Source organism: Falco peregrinus, chromosome 2 (assembly GCF_023634155.1).
Source record: "Falco peregrinus isolate bFalPer1 chromosome 2, bFalPer1.pri, whole genome shotgun sequence".
NCBI classification, from domain to species: domain Eukaryota; kingdom Metazoa; phylum Chordata; class Aves; order Falconiformes; family Falconidae; genus Falco; species Falco peregrinus.
Window position 1 is genome coordinate 70,207,307 of NC_073722.1, and position 20,085 is coordinate 70,227,391.

The following is a 20,085-nucleotide window of genomic DNA, read 5'->3' on the forward strand; positions in this document are numbered from 1 at the left end:
GCCCGAAGCACCGCCCCGGCTCTCTGAGGACGCGGCTGGGCCGCCGGGGGCCGCCGGGGCCGGTAACCCCCCCGCCCGGCCGCCTGTCGTCCTGCAGCTGCGCCTCCGCGAGCCATGGCGGGGAGCGCCGCTCCACCGGGGCCGCCCGCTCGCTCCTGGCGGCCGCCATGCCGTCTGTCTGCGGGCCGAGCTCTGCTGCTGCTGCTGCTACTGCTGCTACTGCTGGCGACTGCGCGGCGGGCCGGCGCCTCGGCCGCGGGCGGCCCGGAGGTGCGCAGCCTGCGGGGGAGCTGGCGGCTGGGCAACGCGAACGGCTCGGTGGTGCTCCGAGGGGAGGTGCCGGGCTGCGTGCACACCGCCCTGCACCGCCGGGGCCTCATCCAGGTACGGTAGGCAGCCGCGCCCTGCTCGCCGGCTCCCCCTCGGCGGCGGCTCCGGCGGCGGGGCCGAGTCTGGCGGCGCCTGAGGCGCGGCGGGCAGGGCCGGGCAGGGAGCCGCGGTGAGATGGCGCCCGAGGAGCCTCGCATCCGCCGTGCGGCTTCGCCGTGGGCAGCCTGCCGAAAGGAAAGAACCGAGCCCCTGTGAGGGGTCTGCAGGAGTGTGGCTAAAGGCAGCCCCTTCACCCCCCCCAAACATCGCTCTGTCCCGGGAGCCGCCTCAACCCCTCCGGCTTTGCTGGCGTGGCTGATGCGGCAGGCAGACTTTGTTCCGCTTAGCCCCTCGAGTGGCACAGGGCTTGGTGGCTGCAGTGTCCTCAGGTGGATAACTGAGGCTACCCACGGCGGAGCAGTCCCGGGTCGGGCCAAGGATACAAGTGCAAGCCCGTGCTCTGCTGTGTGAGACTGTGGTTCTGGCACGGAACCAAGGTGCTGACACCAGATACCTACAGTAAGCATCACCCTGTGTAAGTCAGGTTTGCCTACAATGTTGCCTCAAAAGAATGAAAAGCCAAACCCGCCCTGGTGAAGTTTGGCTTGTTGATGCAAGAAATCTAGGGATTTCAGTCCATTAAAAATCCCTTTTAATACTTGCAGAGCACATGCAACAGTTGAGATTGGATACCTGCGTGCTGCCTAAGGGAAGTGTGTTCTGAAACATGAGTATAAAACTTTCCTTTAAAAGACTAGGTACTCCTTTAACACTTCTAAGAAGCATTGCTGCTTCTGGTTACAGTTGTCTCTTTTAGTTTTTAGATTTATGAAAACACAGTGGCCACTTTCTGGGACAAATGAACAAAACTGCTGTTTTAGGTTAGTAGCCAGATCCCCTGATAGCAGCGTAAGCTGCTTGTCGCTTGGACCTGACGAGCTGTGGCATTAACTGGGTCATTGTTAAAATAAGATGCCTTTTTAAAAGGAAGCATGTGGAAAGTGAAATGTGTACTTTGAACAAGGAAAAGAAATAAAACATAGTGAAGTTATCCTCTATAAAACTGATAAATACACTTCTGTACTAGAAAATGTGAAGTACTGTCATATGTTGTCTGAGTACATCAGACATATCTATGTATTGTATTTATTGTGGTACCAATGTTGCGTTTCTTGTGAAGCATTTTAAAAATACATTTTGTATGCATACATTTTATATTTTCTGTAATTTTTATTCTCCAGATTATTTTCCTGTTCTACTCTGACTAAAGCTACAGAGGTATAAATAGAAAGTGATGCCATTTCAGGCAGGATAATTTTAGTAGTATTCTGTGTTGCCATAGGTTGGGAATCCCAGTACTAATAATAGATTCCAACGAGTGTCATTGCCAGGTAATAGAAATAGCCAACATTGGAAAAGTGAATACACTAAGCTGAGCCATGATGGTCTGTTGTTTGAACATCTGTGTGCTAAGTGACGTGACATTTTGAACATTTAAGGTTTAAAAATAGCTTTCCTAAAGTTTTAAAAAGTGCAGTGGGCAGGTAGACTATATATGGAGAATCAGTGAAGAGAATTGTGCTAGTTTCTCCCATGCAAAAGTGCATAAGATAAACTGAATGTCTCAGATGTTTGCCTTTGCTGGGAGGTGTTGCTATAAGAAGTGTGAATAATCATTCAGGAGAAGCTGTGACCAATGCACTGACTCATGCATGCAAGATAATGACGTAATGAAAGACTCACATTTATCTACTCACATTATGTACTCTTAGGAAGTTAGAAAATGTGATTGCTAATTTAGCTGCATTGCTGTAAACTGACTTGTCATTCTAGTCATTTTAAGCAGCAGTATAATATTTGGAAATGAGGCTGCGATCATGAACTGTCATGTGCTGCCTGGGCAGAATCCCAAGCCTGCAGAGAGGCTTGAAAGCTTAGTCAGCCTGCTGGCTAGCAGCATGGGTCTTGCTAATGGATTGCCTGGCTAATTAAATCGATGATGGTTGGTTGTGGACACTTGGAACATGTTTATGTGAATACAAGCATGAACTTGCTCCAGACACGTGGTGATATGGTCGTGCCTGAACCTGCTGTAGTCTGGAAACTGTTGCTAAATTGGTAGTAGAATTAGTACACTCTGCCGAGGAGCTGAGTTAACTGAAATACTTCACTAGTGTGGTTGCTTGACCTCTGGACTGGACCCAGCTGGTGTCTGCCTAGTTCCAAGCTCAGGATGAGCCAACTTGTTTCTATGTATAGGTGTGTACAGGTAACGTAAGATCAATTTAAGCCCATTCTTAGTTTAGCAAAGCCCAGTTTATGGAAAGAAGCATTCACAGAAATATTTGCACCAGGATAACTGTATTGTTTTAAAATCACATTTTTGTTTAAAAGATAAATGGGAGAACATACCAAAATACAAGAGCAACCTCGGCAGATTTTAAATCTATCACAGATAGTGTTAAATGTAATCAATCCCTGCCACCAGTTGTTGCGTTCTGCAAAGCAGCAAACCTGTGTTGTTTGGAGGGAGTCGGTGACATAATTTGTTATTGCAGTGCGTGGCTTTATGCTGCAAAGAGTGGCTCAGATGTTTGTCCTGAGGTTTCTTCATTGCAGTGAAAATGCTTATGACTAAATGTTTTCAAACGCAGCTGCCTAAAATCATACTCCTATATTCCTATTTATACAAAAGCACGCACACAGCCTGAATTTTAGAGGCATAGAGCACTGGTTGCTCTGTTTCTTCAGTGCTCATTATTTCTGGAAATCAGCCCTTTTTGGGGTTGTGTCAAGTGTAAAATTAGGAGTTTTATTACAGTTGCCTAAATACAAAACCTTTGGTCTTCAGTGTCTTTTTCATTTGCTCCTTCTACTCTTTGCTGTGGAGTGCAGGATTTTTACTCATCCTACTGAAAATGTCACTAGACCAGCAATCGAAAAGCTTACTGCTTGTAATCAAAAGTGAAGATTGGTCTGAAAAGCTGCACCAGGAAATAGGGGAACAAAGCTGGTGGGAACTAAATTATCCTGGATAGCGAGACCCATATGTTCAGTGACCTAGTGAAATCTGTGTGCTGTTTTTCTGTGTGATTTGCAAATAGCACTGCATCCTTTGCTTCTGTGTCCTTGGGAATTTTTCATGGGTTAGCCCCCAAAACAAATTTAAAACGAATTTGGGAGGGCCTGCTCCAACAATGTAGCTTAGTGGGTATCTCATAAATGAGGGGAAGGAGGGCAGCAAGAATAAGCTGCCAGATACTAAGCCTGCAAAATGGGGCTTAGATTGCAAGAGTAGGCTGCAAGCAACTTATGTATCAGTGTGTGGTTCATTTCAAATTTAGGTCGATGCGCAAACTGTTTTTGCCCAGGGATGCTCTAGCTGATTGCATGTGTAGCCTTACTTTAATCTGCTGTGCAAGCCATGCATTTGAATTGAAAGACATCTGACACTGAGGGTTCATTACTCATCTATCTCTCTGGATCCTCTTAGCATTTGTTCTAGAGATGTCTTTACTCTTTGGCTTATAAAATATACATTGGATGGACACATCTTTCTGAATGCACCAAATGCACATATCTTAGAAAATGCTCTTGGGGAAGATACTTTTAAGCTTCCTACTGAAGTATGATTTTCTTCTGTGTTCAACCATCACAGTTCAAATGCTGGATTAACTATGATAGAAGCTGTAGGGGCAGGAGATAGCATCAGAGTATGTGTTCAGCTGGGTTGTTTTAATAAAATTTCATTAGGACTCCATAGCTCTTACTACTGTTTACATGTAAAATTTAAAAAAGACGTGAGAAATGCACATAAACAAGTGTAATAGTGACTTGAATAAAAGTAGTGCAAGGCTTGGGCGTAAGTGCAAACATTTTACAAACTTGCAGTGAGTCTATGGCTAACCCTGCATCTCTGGAAAATGATTTGCAGAAACCAGATTGTCTGAAGATTTAGTTTTAAACTACTGTCAGCACAGTGTTTTCTTTCAGGCACAGTTCTGATAAGCAATATGTATCAGAGTAGGTAACTTGTGCATTAAATCTTTGTGCTAGAAATAGTTGTCTTCTAGCATGTACTGTCCAAGTACTGCATGATGCTGTTTCTGCTGGCAGGTGACTCCTGTAAAATTTCTGATGAATATGGCTATTGTAGCTGGATTTTCTCATCTGCCAGCTGTTTGCATTCATAAAGAAAGGCTGTTTTGTCTTACTAACTGTCACGTTGATTTGTAAATAACTGTTATGGGGGGTCTGCAACTGTGATGCTAATATAGGGGCTGGACAACACTGCAGTTTCTGCCGTTATACAACAAGGCCATGCACTTGACACAGGGGGTTACCGTGGTCTTGGTCATACTTGGATATTAAAATATATTAGAAGAGACAGAAGCTTATGTATCTCAAGTGATATTTCTGCAGTTATGGAAAGTAGTGTGTATTTTTTGTAGCTTGTTCTGCATTTGTGTAAAATATGCCGTTGTGTGTTTTCTGACACTTCATTGTAACTTAAATTTTTCAAAGCAAGCTAGGTAACAATTGCATTGGGTAGTGTATGGTTCTAACATGTTAAATGACATTCATTAATGAAATAATGTATTATTTTCCATTAAAAGATATGTGCTCTGCTGAGTTGTGTGAACATATGTGGAAGCGTTCAAATGCCTTAGTGAAACTTAGGATGAATATTAAATGGCACTCCAGTTTATCTTTCAAAAGCTTGTGAAGTTAATATAGATAAAAGTTATAGTAACCTATTAAATACAGCAGGGTATTCAGAGAGTATTAAGCAATGGGTATTAATAGCTTGTTAATTAACTTTTCAGTAGTATTTGGCTCAGTGTTCAGCTGTAACACATCTTGAGCATAAGGTGAAACTCAGTTTACTGCTTTGTTAGAGTGACTACTGAAAATGAATTACTTTAGGATGAACTTCCAAAACTCATGTTCCAAGAATACGATGCATTCATCACTACTGTTAGTTCAGCTTGACTTCAAGCTGCAAATATGTGAAACTGGGCTTCTGAAAATTGTATAAATGTCCTGACTGCTGTTGCTTGAGGTATCAATGAGTGCATGGATGTCGATAAATATCTTAACTATTTAGCTTCCAGTTTGAAGTTGGCAACAGTAAAATCATTAAACTGTAAAGCATGAAATGTCACTTGCAAGTTTTATTTTGGTAATCTGTTACATCAGCAGGATGTTCTTATGGTATACATTATCAACAGAGTTGATTTATGAGAGAAGAGGCAATTTCAAATTAGATAAGAAAAGTAGGATAAGGCAAAGGAATCTGGGTTTTGTTCCCTGTATTACATTTCATTTTATTACACGCTGTCCTCTGTCTGGATACAGCTGCCTCTGTCTAGTGTCCTTCAGGTGTTTGTGCCATGCTCCTCTGGACTCCCAGCTGGATGGGGGCCTGAAGCTGGCCCTTCGTGGGGCCAGGGTGTGCCTGGTGCAACTCACTCCCTTGGGCTTTGAGCCTCACTTCTGATGTATTCATGTCTCATCCATTTCCTGCTCTAACAGGAGAAGCTCTTAGCTTATATGACTCTAGCTTTTCAATATCCCCTTAAAATCATTGCAAGGAGGAGCTTCCATCTAGCTGCTTGGCAGTGCCTTCAGTTTAGTGCTGCCAGTGCATTGGAAGTCCTGCTGATGTCCTGTTACCCGAACTGGAAATTGCTTCCTTTTAATGCTCTGTAGTAGGGCTTTTAACCTCATCTTAGCAGGTGATTTGCTGCTTGCTTACAGCACTGAAGTTGGGAGCAGAGTACAAACAGGCAGGGAGCTTGAGTGGTTCAGAATTTGTTTGGTGGGACCTAAAAATAGCTGTAGTGACTCCACCCCTCTGTGACTGGCTTCCAGGAACATGTTGAGCTAATGAATGTGAAGTATATTTAATATATGTTCAGTCTGTTTCTTACCGTCTTTCAAATGCTCCCATCCAGTTTTCTGAAATAAAACTTTCATTTTAATGTGAGCTGATTTAATGTGGGATCAAATTCTGTTTCAGATAAATCCAAACAATTTGACTTCTATAGGTACATCTTCCAGCACTCAAAACAGTTGCATTTAATAATGAAAAAGTCAGTAATCTCATAAGTGTATGGGAGAAGTAATTTTCTTTTCTTACAGAGCTTTGTTGTGGTTGTGCATTTTTCCTGAACCTTGAGAATTATCTTAAAATCATAGCTTGAACATTGCCACGTGACTGATTTTAGAAGAAGCAACATTTGTCATGCTTAAAATGACTAACCAGTATTAGCATTTAACAGCTTTTCTGTGTGATATATAAGCTGTTTTACTAGTTATGTAGCAATGATATTAGTAAACTGTTAAGTTTTATATAAAGGTACACAAAGCTAGGAGCTTTCCCATCTAAAAAGGTGGATGGTTGCCTGTGAGGAGGAAACAGTATTTGTATGAATCAGAAGGGGCTAATTGGCACTTTCTATGACACATGGTTTAGCAGTCAGTGCATTTCTTGAAGTTAGAAGGCTTTTAGACTAATACAGATGAAGAAAGCCCCTTCAGGAAAAAGGATCTGCAGTAGGCTCTAAGGAGATTTAAACAAGCAGCTCTGTAAACTGCTGTAAGAGCCCATCTGATGTAATTTCTGCCTCTGATGAAACATTCCTACACTTCTCTTTGGTGTTTGACAACCAGTTTTGTTCTTCACTAACATCTCCTTATCCATGCTTTTGTGGGAAAAACAGTGCAGCTTTCTTTATGCAGGGTCTTGATCTTTGACAAGGCACTAATGTTGGTTGTTTGACCACTAACCAAATTGGTTTTGGCTTTACAGTCTGCTGTTGATAGTGTATTTACGACTTGCATCTTATGCCTTTTGTTAAATATTTCACACATACAAGTGGCAATGATTGAAATTTAACATGCACATTTTCCAAAGCAAAACCTAAAATGAAGTATTATATGATGTTAAAGCAAGACAGTTGTTAAAAATGTGCTTAAGGGCATAATGTGGGGTTTCATGGTCTCTGACATTTGATGCTTGCCTTTTCTTGTCTCAATACAGTAATCTTAATGGAGTTTCTCTTACGAGCCTAAATTTTGCATTTTAATATGCATTTATTAGCCTTATATTTTACATCTTAATAAAAGTCTGTGATATATTCCACAAAAGGTTTTGCATATGAAAGTAATGGTATGGATATCTTACAATTCAGTCATTGTTCTGGTAAGTTTGAGATGACTTAACTTTTAGAGAGTACACTGTGTTACTAATACAGAAGTCACAGTTTTACTGAGGTGACAAGACCTTTCCTTCCCGACTCTTGTTCCCTTGTAGTAAGAAATCTGATTGACACAGCATAGCATGTAGAGGAAAGGTGACAACTTTCCCTCTATATGGGCTCAAGGAATGACATTTATGTTACTGTGGGACTCCAGAAGGGATTATGCTGCTGAGGACAGTCACTTAGATGTTATGATTTTGCTCTGCTATGTAAATAGGTTTGTGTTTATATTACAGAGCCTGACCCTCTTAGTTATAAAACAAATATGAGATATGAAAAGTTTTTCAGAAGAGTTCAAATCCAGAAGTGTCATTACTATCTATACTGACTACTGAAATGGAGAGAAAAATTGAGCTTCAGCAAGGAGGAAAAAAAAAAAGCTGGGCAGATTTTCTTCAGCATGAATCTGGGTATTCAGGGCAGTTAGTTAGCTGTGCTGGTACTGTAGAACACTCGTATCAAAGCCAGCCTTAATGTAGCTATGCTCTTTCTTAGCTGGGTTTGAGTCATGCAGTCCAGAAGAGATTGGTCTTTGTTTTGGGAAAGCAATTCAGCTGTGCAGCTGCTGAAGAAGACTGAACTCTGAACTGACAAGGGGATGTAACACTGTAGCTTTCTGATGCCTTTTTTGTGAGGTGCAAGGTGGTGGGTTGTCAGGTCCACGTAACTGATTCGTTCAGCCTAGGTGAGGAACATTGTGACCCACCATAAGGTAATAAATACAGCATGAAGCCAAAAAGGTCAAGGACATAATTTAAACCGACTGTGCCTTTTATTCTTCCTGGGTAGGGAAAAGAATACATTCAGTATAAATGCAGCATTATTCTCAAGAGTAGTCATTTAATTTTATACAACAAGCCAAACTGTGTTGCTGCTGCTTCTTTTCCTCCCTCCCTTCCTAACAGGACAATTTCATTAAGCCTTACCACATTAAGGCTTGTTGACAAGAAGCAACTGGAGTATTTGCAATTATTTTAAACTGTAGAGATTTGTTCACTGCTGTCCCTAGAGGCCTAAAATGCTGTTTCTTTGCCTCTTAAAATCCTATTAGTCTTATTTTCTCCATCATTATGAGGGTGATCATGTTCTGTTCCTCTCTTAAGTGAGAAGCTGTCTTGATTTTTTTTTTTTAATTTCCAGCCCAGTCATTTATTACGTAAAACCAAATTCTGCTCCCTCTAGTTTGAGTATGAAGATTTTAACAAACAGGTTTTGACCTATATAAGTAAAGTCAAGTATTACCAAAGCTTTGCTTTCATGTATTATTTCAAAGGTGAAAAGGAATATCAGAACTAACAAAATAAGATAGATTTTGCATTTGCAGACTGTCTGAAATAAGAAGTGCTCATCTGATGGATATTATGATGCATTTCATGTAGTAACACTATTACTAAGTAAGTCTTGTAATTTTCTTTTTGTTGTCTGTTATTAGGATCCATACTATAGATTTAATGACGTGATGTACAGATGGATCTCACTGGATAACTGGACTTACAGCAGGACATTCAAAACTCCTTTTGACATCAGGTATGCAGTAAAGATATGTCTAAAATAGCTCTGTGCCATCTTTCATGCAGAACTGTGAGTTAATCCATCAGCTCAAAATCCGCTTAATGCTTTTGTATCTAATAAAACAAATTATGCAATAATGTGCAGCTGCAAAGCTGTTGCTAAAGAACATTTTAGTAATTGCTTTTTCCTGTCCTTTTTAACTGTTAAAAATTACTTATGAATTGCCAGCGGAGGAAGGATAATACTTAGGCTAATTGGAAACTAGTCTGTCTTATATCTGGTGGGTATGTGAACATGCTGTGTTGCAGACTCGAGCCACTTCAGCTGTCATCTCAATTTTACTATTTAAAAGTATAACATAGCCACAGTAAGTCAAACATTTTTGGAGATAGTTGAGGCAACTGCTGCTAAAGATAATGGTGATATACATTTTTATATTGTACACTTTCTCTGTGTTGTTAACCCTATGTATTATAATGTTTTTTTAATGCATATGTTATTTTCTGTAGAAAGTGGCAGAAAGTGAATTTGATTTTCGAGGGTGTAGATACAGTAGCACAGATCCTGATCAACAATGTCACTCTTGGGAGAACAGACAACATGTTCAACAGATATGTAAGTAATGTGTTTATATCTGAAGGTGCTTTTGTTTTTTCTTCAAAGCCCTTTTGTGCTGAGCACTTTCAGTGCATTCAAGTATACATAAAAATGGTTGCTTGGACACAGAAAGTGTTGACCTGAGGACTGCATGTGTAATCAGATAACTGTTAGAGAGGTCTGCTTACCTTTTCAGTAGCAACAGGATCAGATCTAGAGGTGAATGTGTCTTGTTCTAAATTAGTGGACTCATGCAAGAGGATCAATTCAGCTAATAATATAAGTCTTGCTTCTTGGGATCTGTCACAGCTCCAAGAAAACGTAAGCTTAAATCTGTTTTATTAGCTGTAAATCTACTTACTAATTGGTATTAGAATGGTTTACATGTGAATACTGAAATGAAATTGCGTGTCTTGTAAAGCCTTTGTGTTTTCACTTTTTTTTATGTAGGGGTTTTGATTTTTGATACTGGGATTTTGATAACATTGTCTTGCATTTTTGAACTTAGCCTATGTCAGCATGAGAGTACTCATTATGGCACGATCTTGAGTGTGGCAAAACCATTCAAAACTAACTTTATAGCTTTAAAATTTAAAATTATTCTGGGTAATAGCATAAAAGACAATCCTTGCTTTCCTCTGAAAAGAATCAAAAAAGGAAAAGTTAAAGGAAGAATGTTAGTGGAATAACTGAATTACAAAGGAAATCTGGTGTCTTCATATCTCAGTGTTTACCGTTCTGGCAGGTTTTATTGCAGAGGTACTGGCCTGAGACAGAGCTAGATTCTGCCACCTGGGTCTGTGTGACCTAGGACAAATCACTTAGTTTCTCTGTGACTTAGTTTTGCCATCAGTGAAATGAGCAATTTCACAGAGCTTTTATGAAATTGTAATGAATTACGATTTGGGGAGTATCTAAAGGATTACCAGTAGCAGGCTCTGTAGAATTGGGAAGTGATATTATTTTACCCTTATTTCTGCAACTTTATTCTGTCTCAGTTTGTAACACTTCATAAAATTGCCTTCACTTTAAAACCAGTGTGTACTGTATTAGATTGAGTCTAGGATTACTGTTCTGCTTTGTTCACCTGTTCCACGTGGCAACAAGTTCTTCAGGAAGGACACTGAAGGCTCTCTCTGGGGGGATGCTCTTTGCTTTGTAATTTTCTACTGTATGCTACAGACATAAGTGATGCTAGCTGAGCTGCTCACAAGTTGAAAGAATTGCCAAGACTTGACTTGTCACAGATGAACACTGTGAAGAAGAAATGGCTATTAAACGTTGGAACCATATTATCTTGATAGCACAGGATAATTCTGAAACCAAACATTTATCCTTCTATCCAGCCATACTGAAAGAAATTTTGTTATCCAGTGAGGAACCCCGCAAATGCTTCATTTGGTGCTGGCATAGAATGTGTTCCTGTACATTTTGGGGGTGAGAATGCAGGTGGCATGAAATACAGCTTTACAGCATTCAGGTGAAAGGCAGCTCAGTGCTTTGTGGTAGGTAAACTGGCAGCACAGCGTGAGTTGGGAGGACACCCGTATAGACCAGCTTTCTGAGTTGGAACAGGGTGTCTTTCTAAAGATGCAAATGGGTTCTGAATGAGGAAGGAAGGTAAAGATTCTCTTGCTGTCGTTATCCTTCAATCACACCTGTTTGCAAGCAGAGTGCTTCGCCCTGCAATGGGCACTCAATAAGGGGAAAGCGGTTTGCCCAGTAACACCTCCTTGTATCTACAATGTTACTGTGTATTTTCTTTTTTCAGCTTTAGTAGCTTTTCTTTTCCTTTAAAACCAGAGTCTGCTGATACCTTTGAATAATATATGTATGATATTAAAATAACATATTAAAAGTAATATATGTCAGCACTGTAATGATTTTGTTCTGTTTTCTTGACCTAGAGCTTTGATATTACCAGTGTGATCAAGGAGGTCAATTTTGTTGAAGTCCGTTTCTTATCAGCCGTTTCATATGCAGCAGAGCAGAGCAGATGTCACAAAGTGTACAGCATCCCCCCGGCATGCCCTCCACCTGTGCAGAAAGGAGAGTGCCATGCTAATTTCATCAGAAAGGTAGGGGCAAAATTGTCTGTCTCTGGCTTCAGGCTTGGAAAGAGGAATGCACCATGTGCTGTCCTTACAGATGTATTCTGAAACCTGCAATGTCATTTTATAAGTAGGGCATATTTTTCATAGCAGCTTCCTCCTCCTGTCCCCCCTGGAAACCTGTTATCTAGCATGTTGATAATACAGGAGGCATAAGAAGGCCAGGCTTCATATCTAGGTGACAGGAATGTTTAAAAGGCTGTTTTCATGAAGGAGTCAGGAAGGAGACTTACTGCTAGGGGAGTAAGATAGCATTGGGAAACAAGTACTTGTTACATTTTGATCCACTGGGTGGGTTTAGCAATGCATGCTGAAAGCAGAGTTTGCTGTTGCAAATTCTAGTGTATATTATTGCCAAGGCTGTAGAAATCTCAGCCAAGCAGCTTTGTGAGCGTTTGTTATTGCTCATGCACTGGGCTGTTTATACTGGGCAGTTCTGGCATGTCCTGAGAAGTGTTATCTAACAGAGGACCTGTTCTTATCTTATTACGGTGTTGTGAATATTTAGTGAAAACAAAAACGTAAATATCCAATGAATGAAGCACAGAAACTCTGATTTAAGACATGGCTTCATTGCTGTTAAAACTTATTAATGGCAAACTATCATTTGAGTAGCATCTCATGTATTTCTGATAGCCTTGCAGCGGCTAGAGACAATGGCTAGATGATCTTACTTTGGAATTTCTCATTTTGTGTGGGTTTGTCTCCATTTAAATGCCTTTCTTGTTAATTATTTTAAATCTTTTCAAAAAAGTCTTTTCAGAGCCTCCTCAAAAAATGACTAGAATTCTGTTAATTTAAAGCTGGATGTAATTTCCTTTAAATCTGTTAATGGAAACATGGACTCCATGTTGTCCTGAGAAGGTCCTTCAGGATTAAGATACTGTCTTTATTACTAGTAGCTGCTGCTTTTATTTTCACTACTTCCTAAAAAGTTGAGTCCGCTGTTTCTTAGAAATCAGTGCAGGGAGGAGCTTGGAAGGAAGAAGGCACTTGAACAATTGTAGTCTTATTTATAGAGCAAAAATGGCCAGGAATGATTTTATTCTCTACTGAAGTATACCTTTAAATTTGTACGAAAGTACCCTAGTGCTTTTCCTCAAAGGAGTTGTTAGACTGTGCTTGGAAGCTGCTCCAGACATTTCCAGAAACATTTTTAGTTCCAAGTATATGGCAACAGCAGCAGCAGCAATGTCACATTTAAAAGTAAACAAACATACTAGGACATTGCGAAGGTAAGCTGGCTGTTTACCATCCTAAAGTAACAGAGAGCTGTTCACATGTTTGAGGTTCAGTGTTAGGTGCAGTAAACGTATCTAAATCTTAATAGGAATTTATGGCAACAGGCAAGCCTCTCACTGGTCATGGACTTCAGTGATACAAGTGTATTGTTCATATGACATACTATTTTTGATAGCAGTCTCTGCAATATTATTAGTGAAACCTGACAGTCTGACAGTGATTATTTGTTTATTTTTTATAAAGGGAAAATTACTCTAAGAATGTGTTGACCCTGTTTTTACACTTGAAATAGGTACGGTGCTTGCTTCCTGGAAGGCTCTTTTGCAACTTGATAGGCAGGCAGGCAGGCTGACTCCAGCGATGCAAGGGATAGGCCAGAATTGTGCAGTGTGGTTTGCCAAAATTAGTATGCCTCGGCTGTAAGTTATTAGTCTCTAAATTTAGAACTGTAGGTCACTGTACAAGACTTTGAGGAGATCTATTGTATTTGCTTTGGGGGCTGGGGCTGTGTGAAGCTTGGAGGGCAGCTGAATAGATGTCTTCAAGGGATTTGTTAACTGGAGGTCTGACCAGGTTTGAAAACAGCGAAATGGAAGGCAGTGTAGGTATTGCTCTGCAGCATTTTAGATTTCTGACAGTTATTCTGATGTTAGAACCAGAACTAAGCTATTTCTCAACCATGTTTTTGTTCCCTTTGTTTTTGTATGAGAACCATAAAAAGGGGAGAAACAGCGAACATGACTGAACTACACAAATGCGCCAGACATAGGCATCTCTTTCTTTGTACTAATCTGTCATGTTACAACAAAAATAGGAGAAAAGTATTTCAGATATACCCATGATTTTTAATTTGATACAGTCCCTTAAAATACTTTAACATTTGTAACTGTCAGTTTTCTGCTTACTTTGTGTTTTAGGTATACAATTAAATATTAACATTACAAACTAAGTTCATTCAGAGCTGAATTGAGAGTAACCTGCTGGCTTGGTTTTTTCGTCTTTACTGGTTTTTAAGTGGTGGGCTAGGTAGTGTTTTGCTCTCTCACTAATATAAAATTTTGCTGTACATGGATGTTTAGTCCAGAATTTTATTTTTTATATAAGTAGCAGCAGAGTTCTGGCCAAGAAATAAGAGAAGAAATACTGTAGACTTATGGGTTTCTGGAAATTGAAAAAGTTCTTTCAGTGCATGGCAATATTTTATTTCTAGATAGCAAATAATTTTTATTTCTGGCACAGCATCAATGTCTGTGTGAAAAACAGGCAATTGTAACATAATCATTCTGTATTCCAGGAGCAGTGTTCATTTAGTTGGGACTGGGGCCCTTCTTTTCCGACTCAAGGTATCTGGAAAGATGTTCGGATTGAGGCCTATAACCATTATCGCCTGATTTACTTTTCTTTGACTTCTTTCTTTGGTAAGTCTACTTTGTGACTACTTTTTGTTGTTGTTTCAGCTTTGGAATACAAATAATTTTATTGTTAAGCTCAATTAATTTATCAGTTCAGCAAAAGTTCTATTGTTTTATTATGACTTTGTGTGTAGTTCTTACCACAGCCCGCCCTTTTAGGTATTGAAACAGTACTTAAGTACAAACAATAATGATTAATAATGATATAATTCGTAATCTATTTTTGCCCGAAGATTCCTGAATAACTGCAGAAATATACATAGTATAGCACAGGTTTGCCCTTGTTCCTCCTGTTTTGAAAAATTTCTTTTCTATTGGTATGTGTTTTCACCAAGACTTACAAGATACATGCCTCACCTCCATTTAAAATGAAGGCAAAGCTGCTATGGGAATTCAGTTTTGTGTTGGGAAGACAAGTACACAGTGAGCAGAGTTTCAAGAGTGCGAAGTTTTCAGGACACAACACAAAGTGTGAAAGAGAAAAGCAGTGGTGCTATGCTAGGGTAATTTGTTAAGGCTGCGATTTGAGAGGATAGCCTCCTGCATTTCAACTACCTAACCTACCAAACCGGTTTCCTCCCTTGATGTGGTCTTTGATTTTCCTCTTCTTTGTCCTGAAGATCATTGCAGCTAAGCAAAAGTGGTTATTTTTCTGTTGAAACTTTCTGTAAATGGTAATAGGCCCCATTGTAGACCACCCGCATGCTTTCTTTCACTGCCTGTTGAGCCCAGTCTTCAGTGTAGTAAAGGCTAGTACATGAGTCCTCTGCACTGGGTTGAATTTCAGCCCTTGGGAAGAGAGTTGTTGTGTATGAATAAAAGCGGAAGACGTCACTCCCTGGCTGCTTTTAAAGCTTCCTAAAATAGCTGCAGGTCTTAGCTAGAATTAACGTGACTGGAATTTCCATGGAAAGCCCCAGCACAGACTCTTGTGTGCTCTCTGAAATTTAGTTCCAGTAAAAGTATTTTCTGCTCCTTCCCACATTCCCACAACTCCACCTTCTGGTAGGTAAAGTCTTGCTCTCTGGGTAAGTGGAGAGAGCAAACATCTTTCATTCAGCAGAGGATGGTTTGGAAGCAGAGCTAAAGCTTATTAGCATTCAAACATAATAACATTTGAAAAATAAAGAGCAAATGATCAACTTGAATTTAAGCTGCCTATGCAGTTATATTGCTCATCAGATTTGGTGTCATAGCCTTTTGACCACTGAGTCTGTAACAAAAGATTCATTGTTCTTGATTTCTGTGCCTAGATCCTGCAGTTCATGCATGTAAGAGTAGGTAGGAGTTTCTATGTACCCTTGGAGGGGAGGGAAAACACACTGTAATGGCTGACACTTGTGGGGTGGGTGCTTTTTTTAACACCTTCAACACCTATCAAAATTGGTCTTCCCTGGATAATGCTGGGTGTAAATAGAAACTTGGGAACACATTCAGTGCTCTTCATTCTACAAAAGACAACAAAAATGACACCAGGGCTGAATGTAATTCTTTGTTTTTGGAGGAAGCTCTCTTTCTCTCCTGGAGGAAGGAGAGCTAGAATATATACATGAAAAGAGAAAGTAAGTGGTTAGTAGCTTGTCTATACAAAATATGTATTAGTTCAAGTTTTCCTTGTTTTCTGTTTTATTTGCTTTTGCTTGAATGTTCATCTGTAATATTTGAAGTATAGGATTAATTAGGCTGTGTTTGTAGACAGGTAATTTAATTGCTGAAGTAAGTGGGAAATTTACACATTAATCTTGAGTACCCTTGACCCTGTCTTGCCTTATTCAGTAAGTCCTGTAAAGGAGAGGAATGTCTGAGGTAACTGTAGAGAGATCTCACAGAAATCATTAACTTGTTTCCTCCAACACACTTCAGTGGCAAAAGGGTCATAAAGATACTGTCAAGTCTAGACACAGTGGGCCCATTTCATCCCCAGCATAACTCCATTCATTTTGTCTAGTGACTCTGGGATGAATTCAGCTCATTTTCTGTTAATACTGGTTTTGTTTCATTGACAAAAGTGATTGTACTGCCTTGTGATTACGATCTTTCCCAAAGAGTACCATGTTCATACAAGTGCTGACTAAAAGCAAATATAATGTCTGTGGGAGTTGGTGGGGGAAAAAATCCTTCCTAATGAAGTGACTGGTGTCACAGTCTCTGACTTCTGTACAGAATTCTGAAACCCCCCTGGATGGCTGTTCAATGAAAAAAAGAGAGTTACAAAACATAAATCATATTGCATAGCTGTCTTCTAAGTCAGCAAATGGAAGCACAGGTATCAAATGCAGTGAACAAGAAGATCAACCTTGTAGGTCTGGTTCAAACACAGCCTGAAAATTGTTACATTTAGTCTGAGGTGTTTGGATTGTTTCTCTGATGAGACATCGTGTTAACTAATAGGTACATAAACACAGTTCCTGAATTCCCATTTTTTTCTTCCCCTTCACTTAGTAAAGAGTGCTCAGCAGTGGAGTCTTGAAATCGAGTCTATTTTTGATGTAGTCAGCTCCAAGCCAATTGCAGGTCTTGTGACTGTGAACATTCCAAAACTGCAAACGCAGCAAACGTTCAGTGTGAGGCTTCAACCTGGAGAAGGCAGCATTGTGCTGCTTGTAAACATCAACAAGGTAAGGAAGTGTGTATGTAACCCTAGCCTACTGCAAGATGTTTCCCCTGGTTTCCAATGTGTCTTTCGACCTTCATGTCAGTTTTAGGCCTCCCTCCCCTTCCTTACTGTATTCCAGACTTTAACAGCATTTCTGAACCTCTTACAGGATAGGACAATAGTTCTTTTCCTCTCTAAAAATTGATGTCTGTGGGGCTACATAGCTCAGTATCAAAAAGATGATGAAGTTTTTCTCTTACTGCAAAACAAAAAGACCACATCATCACTGGCCACTGTTAAATGAACTATTTAGGTAGATAACCTATGGATACCCAGTGTCACTTCACGTAACTGGCAGCAGGTATCTTGTCTGTGATATTTTTTGTTGGACTGACTGGGGCTAGAGGGTACTGCAGTATACATGGTTCTCCCAGTAAAGAGAGGAAACATTCCTCGAGTCTCTCAATAGATACTTTTACAGGGAAATAAAAGCAAAAGAGCCCTATGAAGAACTTGTCTGGCAGTAAGGTTGGTAGAAATTCTGTGCAGTAGTACTTCCTTATGTTGGCTTGTAGTCCCTTGGGTAGGCAAAACTCAGGAGATATTTTAGAAAAGTGATGGATGCTCTGATGAGGAGATAACTCAATTGAAATCTGATGAATTTGGTATACATCCCAGTGATGAAAGAGGAATTGGTCTGCTTACCTTCACAGGATGTTGGGAAACTATCTAGTGGCAGACTTAATTCACCAGCATTATTTAACTCCTATAGACTTTGGTTTGTTGGTGTTTTTTTTAGAACCTGTTGAGTTTTACCACACAAGCATAATTAAGAAAAGATACAGGCTTGAGAGATGAAGAAAATCGGTCTGTCTGTTCTAGCTGACAAATAGGTAGGTGTCTTGAGTTAGGCAGTAAGCCTAGTGTGGCAAAAAGAACCATGAACTTCGTCTTGGCTTCTTGCTCAGAGATCAGGGCCCTAGTAGAGCTGACTGCAGAACTGAACCTGACAGTGGAGGGCACAGGCCAGTGGGCAGGGTGGAAGCCCTGGCAGATACAGCAGCAGCCACAGCTGATGGTGTCCTCCACTGGAGCCAATGCCGTCTGCTTTACTGTCACAGGGCATGGTTAGATTTGTGAGTGAGCAATGTGCTGTAAGCAGGAATTTGGGGCTTCTGACAGTTCTGACAGTTAATAACATTTGAAGGTCTGCCCTCAAACCTTGGAATATTTTACTGGCTCGCTGATTTTCTCCATTGTTGTGTAACTCTGCATTTGTATCCCCAGCCTGAATGCATTTTATGCATGTATTCTCAAGTTCTCTTGTCAGTTGTTGGAGTGGAGAAAAAGCATGCATTAAAGGCAGGCAGGGTATTTATGTTCTAGCATGCACACTCAGTGACTTGTGTGCTTGTGTGCCTTGTTTTATTTTGACACGAAAGCATACAAACATAAGATTTTTGTTACTGTTGTCATCTGACATGCAAGTTGCATGAGCAATTACAAATACCCAGTTTCATTTAAAACAATCATTAGTCTCTGCTTAGCCTTTTCAGGGACTACAATTAAGCAGGAACTGCAATAGGAAACTTCAAAAATTACTTTGGTTTATTTAATTGCTCCCCCACCCTCAGAACAATTCTGTTAGGGGAGTATGACTGCAAGTTTGTGAGGGAGCACTTCCTTCAGAGCAGAAGCAACAGTGTTTTATATATTCTTTGTACACAAAAGGCTTTGCTGCATGAATTCACATCAGCTGATTTTATGAGAAGCCCTGCAATGTGTTCTCATGTATTGATGACCTTAACGGAGCCCTTACTCTGTATGACAGACTTGTGTGGTGCATGTTAAATAGTGAGATCTCACCAGAAGTTTATTTCTAGTTGACAGTTCATTGCAGATTGTGTTGCAAAGTCAGTAGGTGCAAATTTGAGTGGTGCTTATCACTGGAGATGCGTAGCAGTCTTCCTGCAGTTGCCACACAAAGTGCTGTGTTGCCAACATGACAGCATTTGCTTATCAGCTAATGGTGAGCATGGGGGTGACATCATTAGTGGCCAATGAGAGACTCCAACCGTGCCAGGCGGCTGTGAACACTCCCTTGTTGTTGAGGCACAGGCTGATTTTGTGCAACACAGAGATTAGTACTTCTGCACAAGCAGTTATGAAAATTCTGTGTTGGGGAAGCTGAAATGTTAGTAGATGCATTCATGACTGTATCCAAGTATGGCTACAGCAAAACATATTGTTGGGTTGCTCTCTGGCTGCCTTTTATTTGAAAAGATTGAGGCACTCCTTACGTGACTCTATTCAGTGCTGATCCCTCCATTGTTTGGTTGCATGCATTATTGCTTTCCTTTCACGATTTTTGTGTTGTGCACTCAACTGGCAAATGTTGGCAATAGGATTGAGCAGCAGAAGTAGGCTGTTGGGATGAAGATACAAATATTACTCTGTGACTAGGAAAACGAGAAAATTAAATCATTCTGTCATCCTGGAGGTATTTTTTTTTTTATGTTTGTAAAAATTATGGAGTACTAGTGATTAGGAAGCACAGAGAAAAAGCAGAAAATACTGAAAAGAAAGAATGAAACTTATAATTTGACTTAAAAGCTTGACGTAAGTGAAGCAGTCAGTATGGTCACATATTACCAGAGTCACAACTGAGGAGTGTCACCTCTGTATTGAATGTTGCATGTGATAGGTAAAAGGGGCATGATCCAGAGCCTAGTGAACAATGTCTGCTCCTGGCAGATATTTGAGTTTTGGAGGAATATTCTGTCAATGTACCTCAGCAAGGGGTAGCAGTTACATGTGCGGATGCAGGTGTATTCTTGCTCATGGCCTATTGTGCACAAGATGAAGTGATAGCCTGAACTTCAGTAGAAGAAGTCATTCTTCTGTCTTTAAATAATTTTCACCTCAGAGTTTCAGCTGAAGAGATCCCAGTTACCATGGCTCAGCTGAGGAACAAAACCTCA

At 40.3% G+C, this 20,085-nt stretch overlaps 1 protein-coding gene across 2 annotated transcripts in view; it reads left to right on the forward strand.

Annotated features, from left to right (window-relative positions):
- MANBA (mannosidase beta) overlaps positions 1 to 20,085 on the forward strand; it is a 59,436-nt gene that overhangs the window by 8,136 nt on the left and 31,215 nt on the right. Inside the window, exons 1-6 of one of the 2 annotated variants that reach the window (XM_055796310.1) lie at positions 80 to 384; positions 9,067 to 9,161; positions 9,656 to 9,761; positions 11,651 to 11,821; positions 14,391 to 14,514; positions 16,951 to 17,126. In XM_055796310.1, coding sequence (XP_055652285.1) covers positions 115 to 384; positions 9,067 to 9,161; positions 9,656 to 9,761; positions 11,651 to 11,821; positions 14,391 to 14,514; positions 16,951 to 17,126 — 942 coding nt within the window. In that variant the 5' untranslated portion in view covers positions 80 to 114. Of the gene's footprint in view, positions 1 to 79; positions 385 to 9,066; positions 9,162 to 9,655; positions 9,762 to 11,650; positions 11,822 to 14,390; positions 14,515 to 16,950; positions 17,127 to 20,085 lie in introns of those variants that run through there. The other variant, XM_013299676.3, reaches the window with a different exon arrangement.